At 50.7% G+C, this 18,445-nt stretch overlaps 1 protein-coding gene across 1 annotated transcript in view; it reads left to right on the plus strand.

The window, feature by feature from the left end:
* The first annotated feature begins 5,600 nt into the window (after positions 1-5,600).
* The window catches only part of BTBD16 (BTB domain containing 16), a 51,326-nt gene continuing 38,481 nt past the window's right edge, over positions 5,601-18,445 (plus strand). Inside the window, exons 1-5 of the mRNA XM_061163181.1 lie at positions 5,601-5,679; positions 6,704-6,755; positions 8,657-8,808; positions 15,054-15,127; positions 18,099-18,242. Coding sequence (XP_061019164.1) covers positions 6,738-6,755; positions 8,657-8,808; positions 15,054-15,127; positions 18,099-18,242 — 388 coding nt within the window. The 5' untranslated portion in view covers positions 5,601-5,679; positions 6,704-6,737. The remainder of the gene's footprint in view (positions 5,680-6,703; positions 6,756-8,656; positions 8,809-15,053; positions 15,128-18,098; positions 18,243-18,445) is intronic.

Consider the following 18,445-nt stretch of genomic DNA (forward strand, 5'->3'; position numbering starts at 1 on the left):
CTGACCTTCCCAGGGACCCCAGGTTGGAGGGTTGGTATATACGGGGAGTAGAGGGGTGGGGGAGGTGCCCAGTTTCCCAGGATGGCCGACACAAATCACTTCACAGCTTAAATAACAGAAGTTTATCCTCTCACAGTTCTGGAGGCCAGAAGTCCAAGGCTACCCTCCAGCTCAGCCACCTCCCTATACCTGCCCACAGGGCCACCGTGGGCAGTGCCTGGCCTCAGGGACCCCTGTGGATTGGGATCAGCCACTTTTTTCCTACACTCAGTGTATATAATGCCACATGCATGTGCCAAGTTGCTTTAGTCGTGTCCAGCTCTTTGCAACCCTATGGACTGTGGCCTGCCAGGCTCCTCTGTCCATGGGATTCTTCAGGCAAGAAGACTGGAGTGGGCTGCCATGCCCTCCTCCAGGGGATCTTCCGGGCCCAGGGATTGAACCTGCATTTCTTGCATTGGCAGGCGGGTTCTCTACCATTAGCACCACCTGAGAAGCCTCATATAATGCCACCTATGCTTGCAAATGTTCACCCAGGTGCTGGCCACTGAGCACCATTTAAGTTACTTGGCTTTGCTGGAGGAACAGGAGAAGCCAGCACCTGACCTCCTGGCTTTGCAACCTTTGAGATCTCAGCATCTTTTAGAACTTTAATTTGCCAAGTCAGTTGACGGCTTGAGCTCGCATCATTTTTCTTTTCTGAGAGCTCATTTTGGGGCTCTCATGGGTGACTTTAGGGAGATACTAAAATTACCTTCTGAGGATGGGGCATGGGGGGGGGTGGTGTAGAGAAAAGAGGGAGGGGTCACTGGCAATGGAGGGGGCATGTTTCTGGGGACTTGCCTCTTAGATGTGAGATCTGAGGGGCCCGAGGCCATACCAGGGAGCACCCCCTGCCGACGCCCCTCCCACTCCAGGCTTCTGAGTCGAGAAGAAAGAAGCGGCAGGTAGGAACGGGTGAATCTGGGGGAAGGCTCGGGGAAGCAGGACTTTGCTCCGCATTGGAGGTGACTGACCCAGACAGGGCGGCCCGACTGCCCGACCAGCTCCTTTAACGAACTCCTTGGCCCTTGTGGGATGCCGAGGTTTCTCAGCAAAGCCTCTGCTTTCCAGGACGTTGCATTCGAAAGATTGAGCAGGACAAGGCCGGTGTCCCTGCGCGGCCGGGATGGAGGTGTGCGCATGTGCAGGGCTCCGGGCAGGTGGAAGGATGTTGACGCCTACGCACGCACGGGGGCACCCTCGAAATAAGCATTCTCTAGCTTATTTCACCCTCGAAATATTCTGGTGTGTGAAAACTATTTTTATTTCCATTTTACAAGAAGGAAACAGAGGCTCAGAGAGGTTAAAAACCCCAGGCACTTGACTGAATCACTCAGCCAGGAGACTGAATTCCGGATCCTCAGTGACTGCAAAGTCCTTTGCTTTTTCCCAGGGTAACAGAGTCCTTCCCCGGGAGGTAGGGCAGGAAGTGGCGGGAAGAGAAGTAGGGATAGGGGATGCTCTCTGATGCTTACCGTGGTCCTCATGTCCATTCTTTAATTCGTCTGATTGGTGGCTCTGCCTTGAGTCTGGGCTGGCTCCACTATTGTTTTTTACAGACGATGAAAAGCCTGCTCGTTTATTTCAACGGGTGGGAAGGCAGTGGGGCTGCCCCCGTGCGTGCTGTTGGGCTGACCTGAGTGGCCTTGCTCTTCTGGCCTCTTGTGTGTTTCCCTCTGCAGTCGGTGGACCCGTGGCGCCTCCCCAGGCTGGTGGCCCCCAACCAGGCTTCTAGGTTCCCTGGAACAGCAATGGCAGAATCTGGAGAGTTCACAAGTCAGTCTTTTGGGCAGTTTGTTGTTTAGTCCCTAAGTCGTATCCGATCTTTAGTGACCCCATAGACTGTAGCTCACCAGGCTTCTCTGTCCATGGGACAGAATACTGGAGTGAGTAACCATCCCCTTCTCCAGGGGATCTTCCCCACCCAGGGTTTGCACTCACGTCTCCTGCATTGCAGGTGAATTCTTTATGGCTGAGCCACTGGGAAGCCCTTGGGTTTATTAGGAGCTGGAAAAAGCAACCTGGAGATCAAAAGTGATAGGACTAAACAAAACCCAGATTCTTCGGCCCCTCCAAGCCCTGGGAGACCTGGACCCTGCTCCCTTTCTGACGTCCCAGTCCCTGTTCCCACCCTTTCCTGCAGTCAGACTACATGGACATTCTCCTCCACTCCAGCCCAGCAGGTGCTGTTCCCTCCACCTGCGACACCCCTGCCTCATCATTGTATCTCTCAGCTAATTCCTACCCTCTTAAGGCTCATCCTTAATGTCACTTCCTCCAAGGAGCCCTCCCTGAAGCCCCAGGACTGGGTCGATGTTTTAAAATGTAGCTTTTATTATTATTCAGGGATGATGAGGCCAACAGATCAGGAGACAGTTGCCACCGAAAACATAGTTTGTTACAGTTCCCAGGAGGAGGGGAGCAGGACCAGGTGGAGAAGTACTCCGGTCAATCAGGAGGCAGAGGGAGAAAGGGGTAAACGTGAACAAGAGCCTTCTTTGTGGTTCCCGAGGGAAGGACCAAGTGAGCAGGGTAAGCAGGCTTAGGGCTGGCTAGCTTAGGACTCCAGCAGTGGCCTGGACCCGGGAGCACAGACAGCTCCCCATACCTCGGGAGCCAGCTGATCCCGATACCCTTGGGGCCTTCCACTGCACACACACAGTGTCAGGGCCCTGATTCTTTTAGAACCAGAGACTTTAGAGCCAGCGCTCAGGCTCTGAGACCTAGATGCTCCAAACTGCCTGGCCCCAGAGGCTCTGCGTCAACGCTTTCCACTGAGGGAGGATAAAGTCATGGCCAGGGTCACACAACTAGTCAGTGCTAGCCTGTGTGTTAGTCGCGCAGTCGTGTCTGACTCTTTGTGATCCCACAGACTGTAGCCCACCAGGCTCCTCTGTCCATGGAATTCTCTAAGCAAGAATACTGGAGTGGATTGCCATTCCCTTCTTCAGGGGATCTTCCTGACCCAGTGATCAAACTCAGGTCTCCCACATAGCAGGCAGTTTGTTTATCATCTGAGCCATCGGGGAAGACAGTGCTAGAACCAGAGCCAAATCAGGTGTTCCTTCCCATGTGTTCCACCACCTGTCCACATGGGTCACCAGATGGAGTGGCTGAAATGGACCATCTGGGATCCTCTGGGAAGGTAGTGAGCTCCTCATCCCTGGAGTGTTCTAGAATAAAATGGACATCACACTGGAATCCTGTGACTGTGGCATGGGAGATTTCGGTACAATGTGGTTGTAGCTGAGAGCTGTGCTCAGTGAGGTTTGGTGTCTGAGCCCCTGAAGTGAAGTCTTGGAACCACTGAAGTCTTGGGATTTCTGACTTGTCTGAGCCCATGGGGCTGGGTCACTCCACATCCCAGCAACTGGACACCACCAGAAAAGAGCTTTAGGGAAGCATTTGTTGTTCAGTCACCCTCTGAGCAACCAGGGAAGCCCTTAGGGAAACATGCTGGGGGCCATTTCCATTAATTTGTATTTGTTGTTGACTTTGGCTAGTAACTCAGCTCCCAAGATTTGTGGAGAGATGAGTGTAAAGAGGAAGACTTTCAGGTAGGCTGAAGGCCCTGGGTGCTCGAGCTTAGAACTGGAGGAAATGATGTACACAGCCAAGGCCAAGGGTCCTGTTCATGGACAGAGAAGAGTGTGCCACCCTGGGATGCTTTCTTAGAGTGGACACCAGAGGGCGCCCAAGGGCCTGTTTGCTGTGCCCTAAGAAGTGGTACCTAAGAGCATGGGGGGGTGTGGCCCATAGTGGAGCTGGTGTGATTGCTAGATCTTTCAGACTTAAACTGAAATCTTACATGGGGACCTGCACTCCAGGGACAGGTGACTGGGGAAATTTGGGGTGGATAAAAGGGAGCCACAATGAAGGAGCGAATCTGCTTATTTGCACACAAACTTCTGCCGAGATGGAACCTTGACCCACAAAGAAATGCACACATACACACGCAGACACAGACACAGACACAGACACACACACACACACACAGAGCTCATCCATGTGCAAAGGCAGAGTGGTGGGTAGGGACTGGTACCTCCAGTTATCCAAGCTAAGATGTTTGTTGAGCACGTCCCAGTGGTCGAGTTTGGTGCTGGGCTCTGGGGGGACACAGGGGTGGGTACGCCCCCAGCGGACACTCCTCTGTCACCGACTGCACAACAGGAAGTCTGTGTCAGGGGGGTAGAACCATAGATCTGCGGGTGAGGAGGGAGGTACGTTTGAGATGCCTCTCCTTTATCGAGTGTGTTATAGTTTCTAGGACAGTTACCAGTAGATTAGAGTAGCTACTCTGCTCTGCTGCTTTATAATTTGTGTGACTTAGAAGAGGCTGTACTTGAAGACCCTCAGGCCTTAACGAGCTGCCCTGACTCCAGGTCCCTTTTACTGTTGGCATTTCCATGAGCCCTGGGGTGGAGGTCCAGGACTTCAATGGGTGTGATAGGGCAGGGTCCCACCTCCCCGCCTCACAGGCTTCACAGACCAAGGTACTGAGAACACTGTGAGATTCCACCTTGACCCCCGGAATGAAGGGTCTCAGCCTTGTCCCCGACTTTTAGACAGTTCTCAGAGAGAGCAGGTTAAACATTATCTACCAACAAAGTAAGTCATAGGCATAGCTTTGAATAATATAAAAAGCTCCAAATTTTGTTTAAATATTTTTATTTAAATATTTCTGTCTAAGGATTTCTAGATACTAGAGCTAGGAAAGGAGCTCCCCAGAGTGTCAAGGCTGGGAGCGATATGAGAACCTTTTAGTCTAATCTTTTTTTTTTTGCATTAATTTATTTTAATTGGAGGCTAATTACTTTACAATATTGTAGTGGTTTTGCCAAACATTGACATGAATCAGCCATGGGTGTACATGTGTTCCCCATATTGAACCCCCCTCCCACCTCCCTCCCCATCCCATCCCTCAGGGTCATCCCAGTGCACCAGCCCCGAGCACCCTGTCTCATGCATCGAATGTGGATTGGCGATCTGTTTCACATGTAGCAATATACATGTTTCAATGCTATTCTCTCAAATCATCCCACCCTTGCCTTCTCCCACAGAGTCCAAAAGTCTGTTCTTTACATCTGTGTCTCTTTTGCTGTCTGGCTTACAGGGTCATTGTTACCATCTAGTCTAATCTTATGTTACTGATGAGGCCTGAGGATGTCGGGGTTGGTTCTCACTGTGGCCCCTTTGAAAGTATTGCGTTCCCCCAGGCGCTGTAAGAAGCCTGGCACCACATAGAAACAGTAATGACATTGCATGCCTAAGGAGGGCGATTGAGGTGGAGGTCGGTGGCACCCCAGTTGGTGTCTGTAAGACTGCATCCCTCCCACAGTCCCCAGCCTGCAAGGGGACTGAGCCTAGAACAGGAAGTGCTCAGAACCTTCCTTGAGGTTGCCATGGTGCCCACAAAGACCCGAGGAAACCAAAGGCCGGCTCCCCTGCTAAAGCTCCTTGCCCTCAGGAAGAAAACAGTGCGCCCCGAGTGTCATGAGCACTGCGAGCATTCAGCCCCAGAAGGTGAAGGGCCATCAGCTGTCCTGTCGCTCAGAGCCCGACGTAACAAGAGTGCCTCCGCTCCGCTAGCTCCCCCGTCAGCACACCCGCGGCGGACAAGGAGCCTCAGGACAGCAGGTATCGCTGGCACTTCCATCCGTGTTGGAGACACAGGACATCCCGAGTGGCGGGCACTACTTGGATGCGGTTCCATGTGGTCAGCTGGCTGAGGAGGGCTTTGGGGTGTCTGGGCTGGGAGGCAGGAGGGGTCTGAGAGCTGAGGCACCCTTGCAGGTAGCTCCTGCCGATTAGAGTGACCCAGGAACTGACCCTCAAAACCCTTTAAGGCGGTGGTCCCCAGCATTTTGGGCATTAAGGACCAGTTTCGTGGAAGACAGTTTTTCCATGGACTGGGGTGGAGGGGGCGGTGGTTTGGGGATGATTCAAGCACATTACACTCACTGTGCACTTAATTTCTTTTTTAAAAAGATGTTTTATTTTGTATTGCTGATTAACAGACAGTGTTGTGATAGTTTCAGGTAAACAGCGAAGGCACTCAGCCGTACAGATACCTGTATCCATTCTTTCCCAACTCTACTCCCCATCCAGGCTGCCAAATAACATTGAATAGAGTTGCCTGGGTTAAACAGTAGGGCCTTGTTGGTTATCCATTTTAAATACAGCAGTGTGTATGTAACTTTCCCAAACTCCCCATCTCTTCCCTGCTATCCTTCCCCCCGATCTGCACTTTATTTCCAATCTAATGCTCCAGGACAGTGCTAGTCAACATACACTGTCCAGATGTAACTGTTAATATCACCCCTTTTAGTGCCCTGATCTGAATGACAAATTACATGATCAGTCCACATATAGGACTCCACTGGTTCCCATCACCTGGGTAAAGAGTGGAAAACTGTGGATTAGCTGCTGTTTTGCTTTATCTGAGCCACTTTCCCAGCATAATAGCAGAGAATCATCTTTCTACTGATGTGCCTTCAAAAATCAGATTTTCACTTGATTTGATCATTCACCCACATTTGAGGCTTGCTCATTCCTTTTGTGTCAAAATAAAGATTCTTTGGGCCAATCTCCTCCATAATGTTTTGAAGAGACCCTTTGGAAGTTTTTTGAAAATTTAAAATTCACCTCTTTCACTTTCCAGGTGCTTCTCTTTTGTGCAGTCTCCAGGATCCTTCATGAAGATGCTGAATCCGGTAAGCAGCTCAGTTTCACGGGAGGGCAGGCAACGGTGAGGAACAGAAGCACCTGGTGACAGGCGTACCGCCGGGTTCCCCCAGGGGGGTCCCACGCCCCCAGGGACCTCAGGCTTTATTGGCTGACTGCTGGTGGCAGGGGGTGGGGGGCGTGTGTTTGGAGCCCCACTGTCAGAGACCACTGTTCACACGTCAGCAGGGCTGTATCTAGATTCAGAGTCCACAATCACCCACCATATTTCCAGCACTATACTAAAGCAGAGTTCCCAAACTTTTATCATTTCAACAGCGTCTTCATCCTCATGGTCCATCCTCACCTTCAGTCTCATTATCATTGGCCTTATTCCCATTTAACCTATGAGGCCCAAGAGGCTGAAAAGAGTAAATACTTTGCCCAAGGTCACACAACTAGTCCATGGCAAAAACAAGACTTGAACTCAGATCCTCCATTCCGTGGTCCATTGCCTCCCCACCACCTTGCTGGTCCCTGGGGTGGCTTAGAATCAGTTTCACCCATTCCTATGGGTCTCTTATGGTGCACTTGTCCTGGGTAAGTTTCCTTGAGCCAGCACATCTGAGGTTTCACATCCATGCGGTATTGGACTGCTTCCTTAAGGAAACTGCTGAATCCTAGGACCTCAAGAAGATGTCTAAGGAAAAGTCACTGCCCAGTGACACAGCTGTTCCAATCCCGGGTTGATACCCGAAGAACTGAAAACAGGTGTTCAAACAGAAACACATACATGAATGTTTACAGCACTATTGCCAGTAGCCAGAAGGTTGTAACAGCCCAAGTATCATTCTATCAGCTAATGAACGGATAAACCAACTGTGGTCTGTCCACACAATGGAATGTCATTCAGCCATCAAAAGGAGTGAAATTCTGGCACATGGATGAACCTTGAAACATGCAGAGGGAAAGAAACCAGACACAAAAGGCCACTATTATAGGATTCCATTTATATAAAATGTCGAGAAATCCATAGAGACAGAACGCAGATGAGTGGTTTCCAGGGAGTGTGTGTGTGGGGGTGGGTGGGGAGTAGGAGTGATGGCTTGATAAGTAGAAAGCCTCCTTTTGGAGTAATGACAATGTTCTGAACTAGATAGTTGTCATAGTGGTGAGTGAAAGTCACTCAGTCATGTCCAACTCTTTGCGAACCCATGGACATTCATAGAATCCTCCAGGCCAGAATACAGGAGTGGGTAGCCTTTCCCTTCTCCAGGTGATCTTCCCAACCCAGGGATCGAACCCAGGTCTCCGGCATTGCAGGCAGATTGTTTACCAGGTGAGCCACAGTTCATTCAGTTCAGTTCAGTCGCTCAGTCGTGTCTAACTCTCTGCGACGCTATGGGCTGCCGCACGCCAGGCTTCCCTGTCCACCACCAACTCCTGGAGTTAGCTCAAACTCATAACCGTTGAGTCAGTGATCCCATCCAAGCATCTCATCCTCTGTCGTTCCCTTCTCCTCCTGCCTTCAATCTTTCCCAGCGTCAGGGTCTTTTCCAATGAGTCAGTTCTTTGCATCAAGTGGCCAAAGTATTGGAGCTTCAGCTTCAGCATTAAAAAAAAAAGAAGTACACATTTTGTGTATTTTAGTGTGATTAAAAAAATAATAATAATCCCTGCCCCAGGTCTCCTAAATTTGGTATCTTTCTCCCTGGCACCTCCTTTCCAGATGCTAAATTCCAGATAACTTTGTGACTTAAAGTCTTCTGTTTCCTAAACGCAATAGATTTGCCTTGAGAAAGTGACTCTGGAGAAATATTGGCCAGCTTTGAAAATTAACCAGCTCTTTAAAATTTGTCTTAAATTTCCTTTCTGCTGTGCAGTTTGAAAATCTGGTATTTATGAGAGGTTTAAAAAAAAAAAGACGTTCTCTCTTTCTTTGCTTTTCCAGCAGCAGAAACCCCGGCTGGAACGCCGAATCGTTGGCTCAACCAACCGGTGGCGTTACCCCAGACAGCCTTTCTCGGGGGACTTGCTGGGGCTCTCCCAGATGTGCAAGGCTGCCAACATAGACTTTGATGAAGTTCTGAAGAACCCAGACAGGTAGGGAGCTCAAAGGCCCACGGCAGGGTGAACTGCCTTTCTGGGAAGGGCCCAGCACTTGGGTCCCACTGGTTGGGCAGGTAGGCTGTCCTGGGTATTTGCAAAAAGGCTGCCTTTGGGAGCATCCCTTAAGGATGGACAGGGTCAGGGTGACAACTTCCTCTGACAATGTCTGTGGGTGGTGATAACAAGTCCAGAGAAACGGGGAATTTTTTTCCCCTAGATTTTCCTTTGTACTGGGAACTTGGGACCCTAAGAGGATTCTCAGTTTATCAATTGGTTTGTTGACAAACACAGTAAGATGGCCCAGCTCAGAGTTTGAACCCCCCCGCCCCCACCCCCAGGAACATGCATGTCCAGCCGGGGGAGAAGCAGGCTCCCTGGTCCCTCCCAGAGTGTTCTAAGCAGATGGCTTGGAGCATCACTTCTCCAGGTTACAAGTTCTTTGCTGCTTCTCCTGGGGAAGCAGAGCTGGACCCCTTTGCCGAAGGAACACTTCATTTCCTTGGCTCTTTGGACCTGCCTGGCTGCCTCTGTCTCCTTGGACCGGCGGCATCTGCCTTGTGAGTGCTGTCTGATCTACCTGAGCGTGGGCTGTGTCTGGCCCAGAAGAGCTCCTGGTTCCACATTTATTGAGCGAGTAGCCACGTCTTCCCTTGTCTAGACCCACCAGCCAGCCTGTCTCTGTTGCCCCCCACCCCACAGATGATGGTGCTGCACATGTGAATAAACCAAAACCCATCTGGATTTGGTCTCCAAATTCTCGGATAATCCCAGCTTAAAAAAAAAAAAAAAAAGTTGAGTGCTATGAGTTGCTATTTTTGGCACTGGCTACTCATGGCCTTAAACAATTTTGAATTTATTTTATATTTTGTTTGGTTAGAGCCCCGAAGAAATCTTAGGGTTTTTTTTGCCAAAGTCCGTTGTGTTCCTTAGCGCCAGGGCCAGGAGCTGGAGCTGGGCCTGGGAATATAGGCAAACGGATCCAGAAACCCGAGGAGGGTGACCGGGCCGCAGCGGCAGAGGTCTTTAGGACTTGGTTTGTGAAATCGCTAAGCTAAGCTGGGGGTGGTGGCCTGGGGGGTGATGGCCGTTGGTGCCAGGATTTAGGACTGTTGTGCTAGGCTAAGTTGGTTCAGTGGTGTCCAACTCTGCAACCCTATGGACTGCAGCCCACCAGGCTCCCCTGTCTATAGGATTCTCCAGGACAAGAATATGGAGTGGATTGCCAAGCTCTCCTCCAGGGGATGTTCCCAACCCAGGGATCGAACCCACATCTCTTATGTCTCCTGCATTGGCAGGCAGGTTCTTTATCACTAGCATCACCAAAGTAGTCTTATTTAACAGGGTTGAAATCACTTCTCCTCCATTCACTGTTTCTGTGACCTTCAGCCAGTGGCTTAACCTCCTTGAGCTTCAGTTTCCTCATCTGTGAAACGGTGATAATTTCATCTCCCTTGAAGAGTTGTAGATTTAAGGCTTCCCTGGTGGCTCAGACGGTAAAGAATCCGCCTGCAATGCAGGAGATGTGAGTTCGATCCCTGGGTCGGGAAGATCCCCCGGAGAAGGGAATGGCAACCCACTCCAGTATTCTTGCCTGGAGAGTTCCATGGACAGAGGAGCCTGGAGGGCTACAGTCCATGGGGTTGCAAAGAGTCAGATACAACTGAATGACCAGCACATACACACACTTGAAGAGCAACCTGGAGGATTAAATCAGGGATCAGTGTTGTTCCTGGCAAATGAACAGAGATGTATCTTTATAGCCTGAGCAGCAGTTTTAGGTACTAATCCTGGCCGTTCCACTTGGGGGAATATCAGCCCTAGCCAATGACTGGCATCCCACCTAAGTGATCACCTAGGCCCAGACCACCCAGGCGGTCAGTCCAAGTAGGCTCAGCTCAACTGTGAATTTCATCTGCTCCATTTGCCCCGGGTCGTCCTCCTGAGACAGTGGGGTAGCCTGGAAATGTCCTTGTCGTGGTGACAGCTGAGGGTAAGAGGGCAAGCCCAGTGGCACCTGTGCTGCTCAAACCTTCAACCACCTCATGTCCGCTAACATCCCACCAGCCAAAGCAAGTCACACGATCAAAATCAAAGTCAAGGGGCAGGAAAGAAACTTTGGAGCAGGAAAAGGCTGTGTAATTGGGATCAGGGATGCAGTCCACTACAGTGTGGGAGGAACTGCTTTTCTTTAACAAACACGAAATTTCATCTTCTTTATTTTCACAGTGGGGATTTATTCCATGTGGTCATGGGAAACATAAACTTGGAGAGCCTAACAAAGGTTTTGTTTAATTTCGGTAATAAAATAAAGGACTTATTCTGGTAACCCTTCTGCATGTTCAGACTTGTCAGCTAACAAGATCGATACGGGGAAGGTGGAGTCCTGAACTGTACTCAGGACAAACACATACTTGGGAGCTTGCCCCCAAGCCCTCGGGCCACCCCCACCAGCAAGCCTGTTCTCGGTGCCGATGCTGTTATTCTTGCTTCTCCCACTTGGGAGCGCTGTTGACTTTGACAGGCGCTGGACCATTCCGTATTTCACTAGTTCTGTAAAGCGGGTCACTGGCAGTGGAAAGCTGAGTTAACTAGCTGCCAGCTTCTCGTTTATTTCGGATATGTAATTGTGCCTCCCGTAGGTCAGTGCCCTGGGTTCTGCCCAGCTGGCCAGTACTTGTGGTCGTGTCTGTGGGTTTCTGTGACGCAGTGAGCCTTTGGCTCCATCACTCAGAGATGCCAACGACTCCGTCTCTCTGTCTCTTCCGGGTCTTCGTCATGCTTCCTTCCACTGGGACTGGGGTGTGGACTGTGGGGAGAAGGAGCCTGAGAGATGAGGAAATGCTCGCCTCCTTGCCAACAACCTAACCTTTTTGTGCCTTTGTTTCTTTATCTGCAAGTTGGGGATGTTCTCTTACGGAGTTGCCATGGGAATTTATGTGACATAATTCACTGAGAGCTTAGAATGGAGTCTAGGGGATAAACACCCAATTAACACGTGTCCTGCGGTGTCCCTGGGGTTCTTTGGTATGTATGGGCACAACTAACATCTGAACCCAGAGGGCCCGGATGAAGGAGTACGGCTGGGGAAGGACCTCTCCTCGGAGGCTGAGGGCTTGGACACTAGGAAAAGGTGATCCTGCCTCATGTTTCCTCCCGTTCTGATCTCAGTGCCAAGCCCACTCTGAGAGTGGGAAGAGGTCACTCTAAGTGCCAAGGATATAAAGGGACCCGTTGGTTTTTATCAGAGAGCAGTTCTGGGAGAGGTGGACCAGAGACCATGATCCATGAGGTAACGCTGATCGGAGAGCTGAGTGTCTGCTCAGCACCAGGTGTACCAAGAATCAGCCTTTTTATGCCCCTAGCAACCACCACGTGGTCCTCATTTCCCTCTTAGGAAGGAAAGCACTGAGACCCGGAGGCGGGTCCAAGGTCTGCATGACTTTTCCCAGTAAATTAAGTTGGAGTTTCGCATGTTGATGATCCCCTGGAGAAGGAAATGGCAACCCACTCCAATATTCATGCCTGGAGAATTCCAAGGACAGAGGAGCCTGGCAGGCCACAGTCCATGGGGTTGCAGAGAGTCGAACATGACTGGGCGACTAACATTCACTCCCTTTCATTTTTGCATTTCGAAGGTATCAGGTCAAAAGCCCTTTGGGTGGTCTGCTGCAGGAAGTCTTTTTGTCCTTGAGAAACTTAACAGACTTTCCTCTTTTCTTCTCTCTTCTTAGTCTTTTATTGAATTTGTTAGAGCTTCTCTGGTAGCTCAGTTGGTAAAGAATCTGCCTGCAATGCGGGAGACCTGGGTTTGATCCCTGGATTGGGAAGATCCCCTGGAAGAGGGCATGGGAACCCACTCCAATATCCTTGCCTGGAGAATCCCGGTGGACAGAGGAGCCTGGCAGGCTACAGTCCATGGGGTAGCAAAGGAATTGGACACAACTTAGTGACTTTCACTTCACTTCATTGAATGTTACAATATTGCTTCTGTTTTATGTTTTGGCTTTTTGGCCCCAAGGCATGTAGGATCACAGCTCCCCGACCAGGGATCGAACCCACACCCCCGGTACTGGAAATCACAGTCTTAACCACTGGACTGCAAATGTGTCCCCTGCTGTTCTTCTCTTGTTTCTCCATCTTGGGAGTGAGCCCCAGACTTACAGCAAGTTCCCAACATCCTGCTTCATCCCAGGCCACTTAGTCCCACAGAGCAAAGAGGACAACTCACAGATGCCATCTATTCCATCAACTTTTCCAATGACCCTGAAATGAGCCTCAACTTTGGGAGCTGCAGAGCCTGCGGGATAAACGATCTATTTTGGCAAGCAGCCAAGACACCAGGAAAAGGCAGTGGGATTACTTCTGTTACCTGGCGTCTCCTGGCTCAACCGATGACTAGGATGTTTGTTGAGGATAGTTGAGTTCATGGCCATTGCCCCATCATTTCCAAAATCTGTTGCTCCATTTTGAGATCACAGCCTGAACTCCTGACCTTAGCCAGCTATTGCCAGATGTGTGACCCTAGCCACTAGGGGCTTGGAGTCTGGCTTGGGTCAGTCCCCCTGCTCCTGTGGGATAAACAACTCCATCTCCCACTGCCTTCCTGAAACTGAGTCACTTGTAATCATCATTTCTGCTTGGAAATGGCAGCATGTGGTCAATATTATTCTGGACACAGGCTTCCCCACCCAAGCCCTCCTGCAAACACCCTGGTCCACAAAGATTTCTGGCATCATTGGAAAACAGCATGGCAAAGGTGACCCTGGCTGGACTGTGGTCAAGTATCCCTTGGCTGGTTGGATTTCTTGGAATGACTGTCTTCAAGCTGTGAATGTGTGACTCCAGCTTTGTTGTCTTTCTTTGCTCAGTGGGACGAATATAGTGTTGAGGGGAAAGCATCTTATCTTTGTCATCACCCAGTCCTTGACATTATCAAGCACATCCATGATGGCTATGCCTGGGCTGCAGCAGGAAATAAACGCCAACTTTGTCTCTAAAGGCTGCAGAGCCTAACCCAGAGGGCGCATGGGGAAATAGGTGACTAGAAGACCCTGCAGAAGGAGTTTTAACAGGGGGAAATCCCGGGACGGGCGGTGGGGAGGGCTTCCCACCCAGCCTCCCCAGAGGAAACACCACTACGCTTATCTGGAGGATGAGTGGATGTTCATCCACTGAAAAGGTGAGGGGGCTATGCGTCCACAAGATGGGAAGCAAGAGGTGGTGGGTTCTGGCTCTTGAGAAGGGCTGGAGCAGGCAGTGTAGGGAAATGAGGCTACAGAGACAGGCAGAAGCTGGTTAGCCACACTAAGGAGGCTGGCTTGCCCCTGGGAGCAATGGGAGAGACAGCAAAGGATTCTCAGCAGGAGAGAGGCAAGATCAGATTGGTGTTTCAGATGGTTTCTCAGGCTGAAGTGTGGGGTGTGCATCAGAGGGGACCACATGGATGCCTGGCGCCTGGCAGCGACTAGGGGGAGATACTGGTGGCTTGGATGAAGGTCATAGCAACAAGGGCAAGGATTCATCTAAGGAGAGATGGATGAATTCAAAAGACATCCCATTAGATCTGGGCAGATGATCAGGTGAGACAACATTCAGGATACTGACTTGGGCAACTGGAGGCTGGTGGTGCCATGTCCTGGCAGAGGATCGGGGTTTGGCTCAGAGTGGATCCTTCTTTATTTTTTGGCCATGCTGCTTTGCTTACAGGATCTGTTCCATGACAAAAGCCCAGAATCTTAGTCGCTAGGCTCCCGAGGAACTCCCTTGGGTAGATTTTGAGTTTGATGGTGGACACTTTGGGGCATGCATGACCCTAACCAGAAGTATTGCTGAGTTAATTTCCCAGACATGTGAGGATTCCCAGAACCCTTTCTTCCTTTCTCCAGTGGCTATTTATTGAGCACCTACTATATGCTAGGCTTTGTTTTAGACACTCACCCAAAGAGGTGTCATTCAGCAGCCAGATGCAACCTCACATACCTCCGTGGTAAGAGCTGCTCACAAGCTGATAACAGAAATGAGTGATTTGAGCTGGTCATCAGACAGAGCTTACAGTTTCTTAGACTGGCAGACCCCTGGGGACCTGAGGAAACTGTCCCAATGGGAGAGATATGATAAGTTTGGTTCAGGAATGCTTTAGGGATGCTTACATTGGAATGATAACTTGTTGCAGATCAAGAAAAATGTCAGTGTTAACTCCTGGGTTTTTTTGTTTGTTTGTTTGTATTTTTTCTCTTGAGGTTATGCATTTCACAAATTCAGAAAATATTCCCCGAGAATTTGAAGAAGAAGACCATCCAAAGCGGAGAGGCAGGTAAGTTCCTGTCACCAGTGGATGCCCCAGAATGTTGCTAACCTCAGGGGCATCTTGTGGTCTCTGTGGAAGAAAACCAGTGGCCAGGTCACTCATCTGGAAGTTTCTGTTCTTGCCGACTGCACAGTGTCCCATGTGTAATGTGTGCTAAGTCGCTTCAGTCGTGTCCGACTCTTTCCAACCCCATGGATTGCAGCCTGCCAGGCTCCTCTGTCCGTGGAATGTTCCAGGCAAGAATCCTGGAGTGGGTTGCCATTTCCTGCTCCAGGGGATCTTCCTGACCCAAGGACGGAACCCACATCTCTTATGACTCCTGCATTGGCAGGCGGGTTCTTTACCACTAGCATCCCTTAGAGAAGGGAAAGGCTACCCAATCCAGTATTCTGGCCTGGAGAATCCCATGGACTGTATAGTCCATGCGGTATCAAAGAGTTGGACATGACTGAGCGACTTTCACTTCACTATTTCACCTGGGAATTCCCAACATGTAAATAGGTGCCATAAAAATTATTTCCCAAATGCACAGTGAATGAAATCAAGCTTGGCAAACACATTTTCATATGCTAATGGCCGTGATGAATATAGACCTGCCGAGTTTAATAAGTAGACTTTGGATTGGAAGACGAAGCAGAGGCACATCCAGCCTGGGGCAGCTGTTCTGGGTCCCTCTGGGCTCTAAGCAGTCATGACTTGGATGTCCACATCTGCTTATCTGCAGAAGCGACTTATCTGTAGTAGGATTCGTCCAAGAGGACTTATCTGCAGTAGGATGAGAAGTCAGACTGGGTCTGTCCAGCCGGGAAAGTCCCACTGAGCTCCATGAGGGGCCTGGACAGTCAACTCCTTGGTGAAGCTTTTATGGATAAGCCCCACCCCACGGCATGGCCGTCTGAGGCCAGAGCCAGCCTCCCTCTCCAGTGGAGGCTCATCGATTTCTTTTTACCTTTCAATTCTGGTTGATGGTGGGGTGGGAGGTGGGTGAGAAGTGCTGTGAGGCTGTCTCCAGACTCAGGAGAAAGAGTTCCGATGGGTTGTGTTGTCAGCCCTGCGTTGCCAGCCTGAAAGCAGAAGTGGGGTGGGGGGGGGTGGGGGGGGACATGCTTTATCTGCACTTCTGCCCTTTCTCTGCAATCTTGTCCTGGGGGAACATTCCTTCTAATCCAGCAGAGCCAGACTGTCACCTAGGGTGACCCAAGATTTGAGATGAAAAGCCAGGTCCTCGACTCCCAGCCACGAACAACATCGTAAGGCTGGTGAATAACAATAATAGTAACAGAAGAGGAAACAGGTGCCCAAGGTCACACAGTCAAAATAATAACAAAGCCAAGAAGTATACGGAGGTGGGGCTGGTGAACCCCCGGTCCTGTCCGGCACTGGGATTTAGGGTTTGGAGGGATCACCCCAAGCGTGGCTCCCTTCCTCTCAGCTCTGTGCTAATGCAGGAGTGCAGCCTCTAAGCCCCCTTTACCCATAGCCATCCTGTCTCACCTGGCCGGGTATCCCTGGATCCTCCATCTGCCTTCCATCCAAGTCTCTTCTTTTCTTTCTTTCTTTCTTTTTTTTTTTTATCATTTATGCCACCGCAGAGAACCCTCTTCACACTGTAAGCCCATGCCTACAAACTTGGGCTTTCTGATGACCTCCATTCCCTTGAGGAAAGCAGTGCTGATGAGAACTCTGCTCCCTGGGGATATGGGCTTTTCTCTCTGATGCTGTTGCCTTTCTGGTGGGTAATAATTAGGCACTAACAGCCCAGCTTCCCTGGTGGCTCAGAGGTAAAGAATCTGCCTGTCATTGCAGAAGCCAAGAGTCTGATCCTTGGGTTGGGAAGATCCCCTGGAGGAGGAGATGGGAACCCACCCCAGTATTCTTGCCTGGAGAATCTCTATGGACAGAGGAGCCTGGCGGGCTGCAATCCATGGGGTCACACAAGAGTCAGACACAACTTAGCGAATAAACAATGAAAGCCCAGTACTTTTTCAACAGGGGACCAGGTAGCAATTTTGCTCCCCAGAGGACACTCGGCAATGTCTGGAGATGTCTGGGGTTGTCACAACTCTGGAGTGGGGGGGCTGGCTACTGACATCCATTGGGTAGAGGCCAGAGGTGCTGCTGAACACCCCCCGGTGCTCGGGACAGCCCCAGCCCGTCCCCTCCAAACAGAATTGAAAGTGAAAGTGTTAGTCGCTCAGTTGTGTCCGACTCTGCGACCCCATGGACTATAGTCCACCAGGCTCCTCTGGCTGTGGAATTCTCCAGGCAAGATTACTGGAGTGAATTGCCATTCCCTTCTCCAGGGGATCTTTCCGACGCAGGGATCGAACCCAGGTCTCCTGCATTGCAGGCGGATGCTTTACCGTCTGAGCCACCAGGAAAGCCCCCACAGAGAATCATCTAGCTCTAAATATGAATAGCGGGACTTTCCTGGTGGTTCAGTGGCTAAGGTTCCACACTTCCAATGCAGGGGGCCCAGGTTTGATCCCTGGTCGGGAACCTAGATCCCAACAGGCCACAACTAAAGATCCCGTATGCTGCAACTAAGACCCGGAGCAGCCAAATAAATAAATATTTAAAATAAAAAAGAAGTAAACAGCGCTGAGGCTCAGAAACACCGTAATGGGGGAGACAATGTGAGCCCCCCTCCAAGGGCGTGGCAGCCAGCGTCCCTGCCCCATGGAGCTTTATTTCCAGTCCCCGAGTTGGAGGGCAGCCTATGTGCCCCTCTTGGTTGGCAGCTCTGGTGGGCATTTATCGCTTTCTAAGTTACCCTGTGAGTCTGCTCATCAGATCCGCCTGGCTGTCAGGAAGCTCCATGGGGTTGGAGCTTGGGTCCTGAAAGGCCAGCGAGGCCGCCTGCCCACTCGTCTGCTCAGTAACGGGACGGGCAGAGAGGACGCGGGAGAAAGAGTGACCGCGTGTTCAGGTCAGGGTGTTGTGACACCCTTGGCTCAGCCTCTTTCCCCCTCCTCAGATGTGATTCTCGAATGCCTTGGCTTCAAATGGGAACTCCACCAGCCCCAGCTTTTTCAGTCTGAGACCTTGGCCAAGCTCTACCTGATGGGCCTGGCCCGGGGCAATGCAAACCCTGAGAAGGAGCCAATGAAGATTCTGCAAGGTAGGATCTCACCCAGGGCGGGCCCCCCAAGGACCCTCTGGTTAGAGAGGCCCCAGTTGGGTGTTTGGGTACCTGTTGGGGGACCACGGTCATCCTGACAATTAAGAGCAAGGCTCGTGGTTTGACCTCATCACTGGACTTAACCTCAGTCTCCTCGGCTGTAAAAAGAGATGATGGTTCTGTTGTGTTTCAGTGTGGAGGAG

The sequence above is a fragment of the Dama dama genome, chromosome 15 (genome assembly GCF_033118175.1).
Source record: "Dama dama isolate Ldn47 chromosome 15, ASM3311817v1, whole genome shotgun sequence".
NCBI lineage: Eukaryota > Metazoa > Chordata > Mammalia > Artiodactyla > Cervidae > Dama > Dama dama.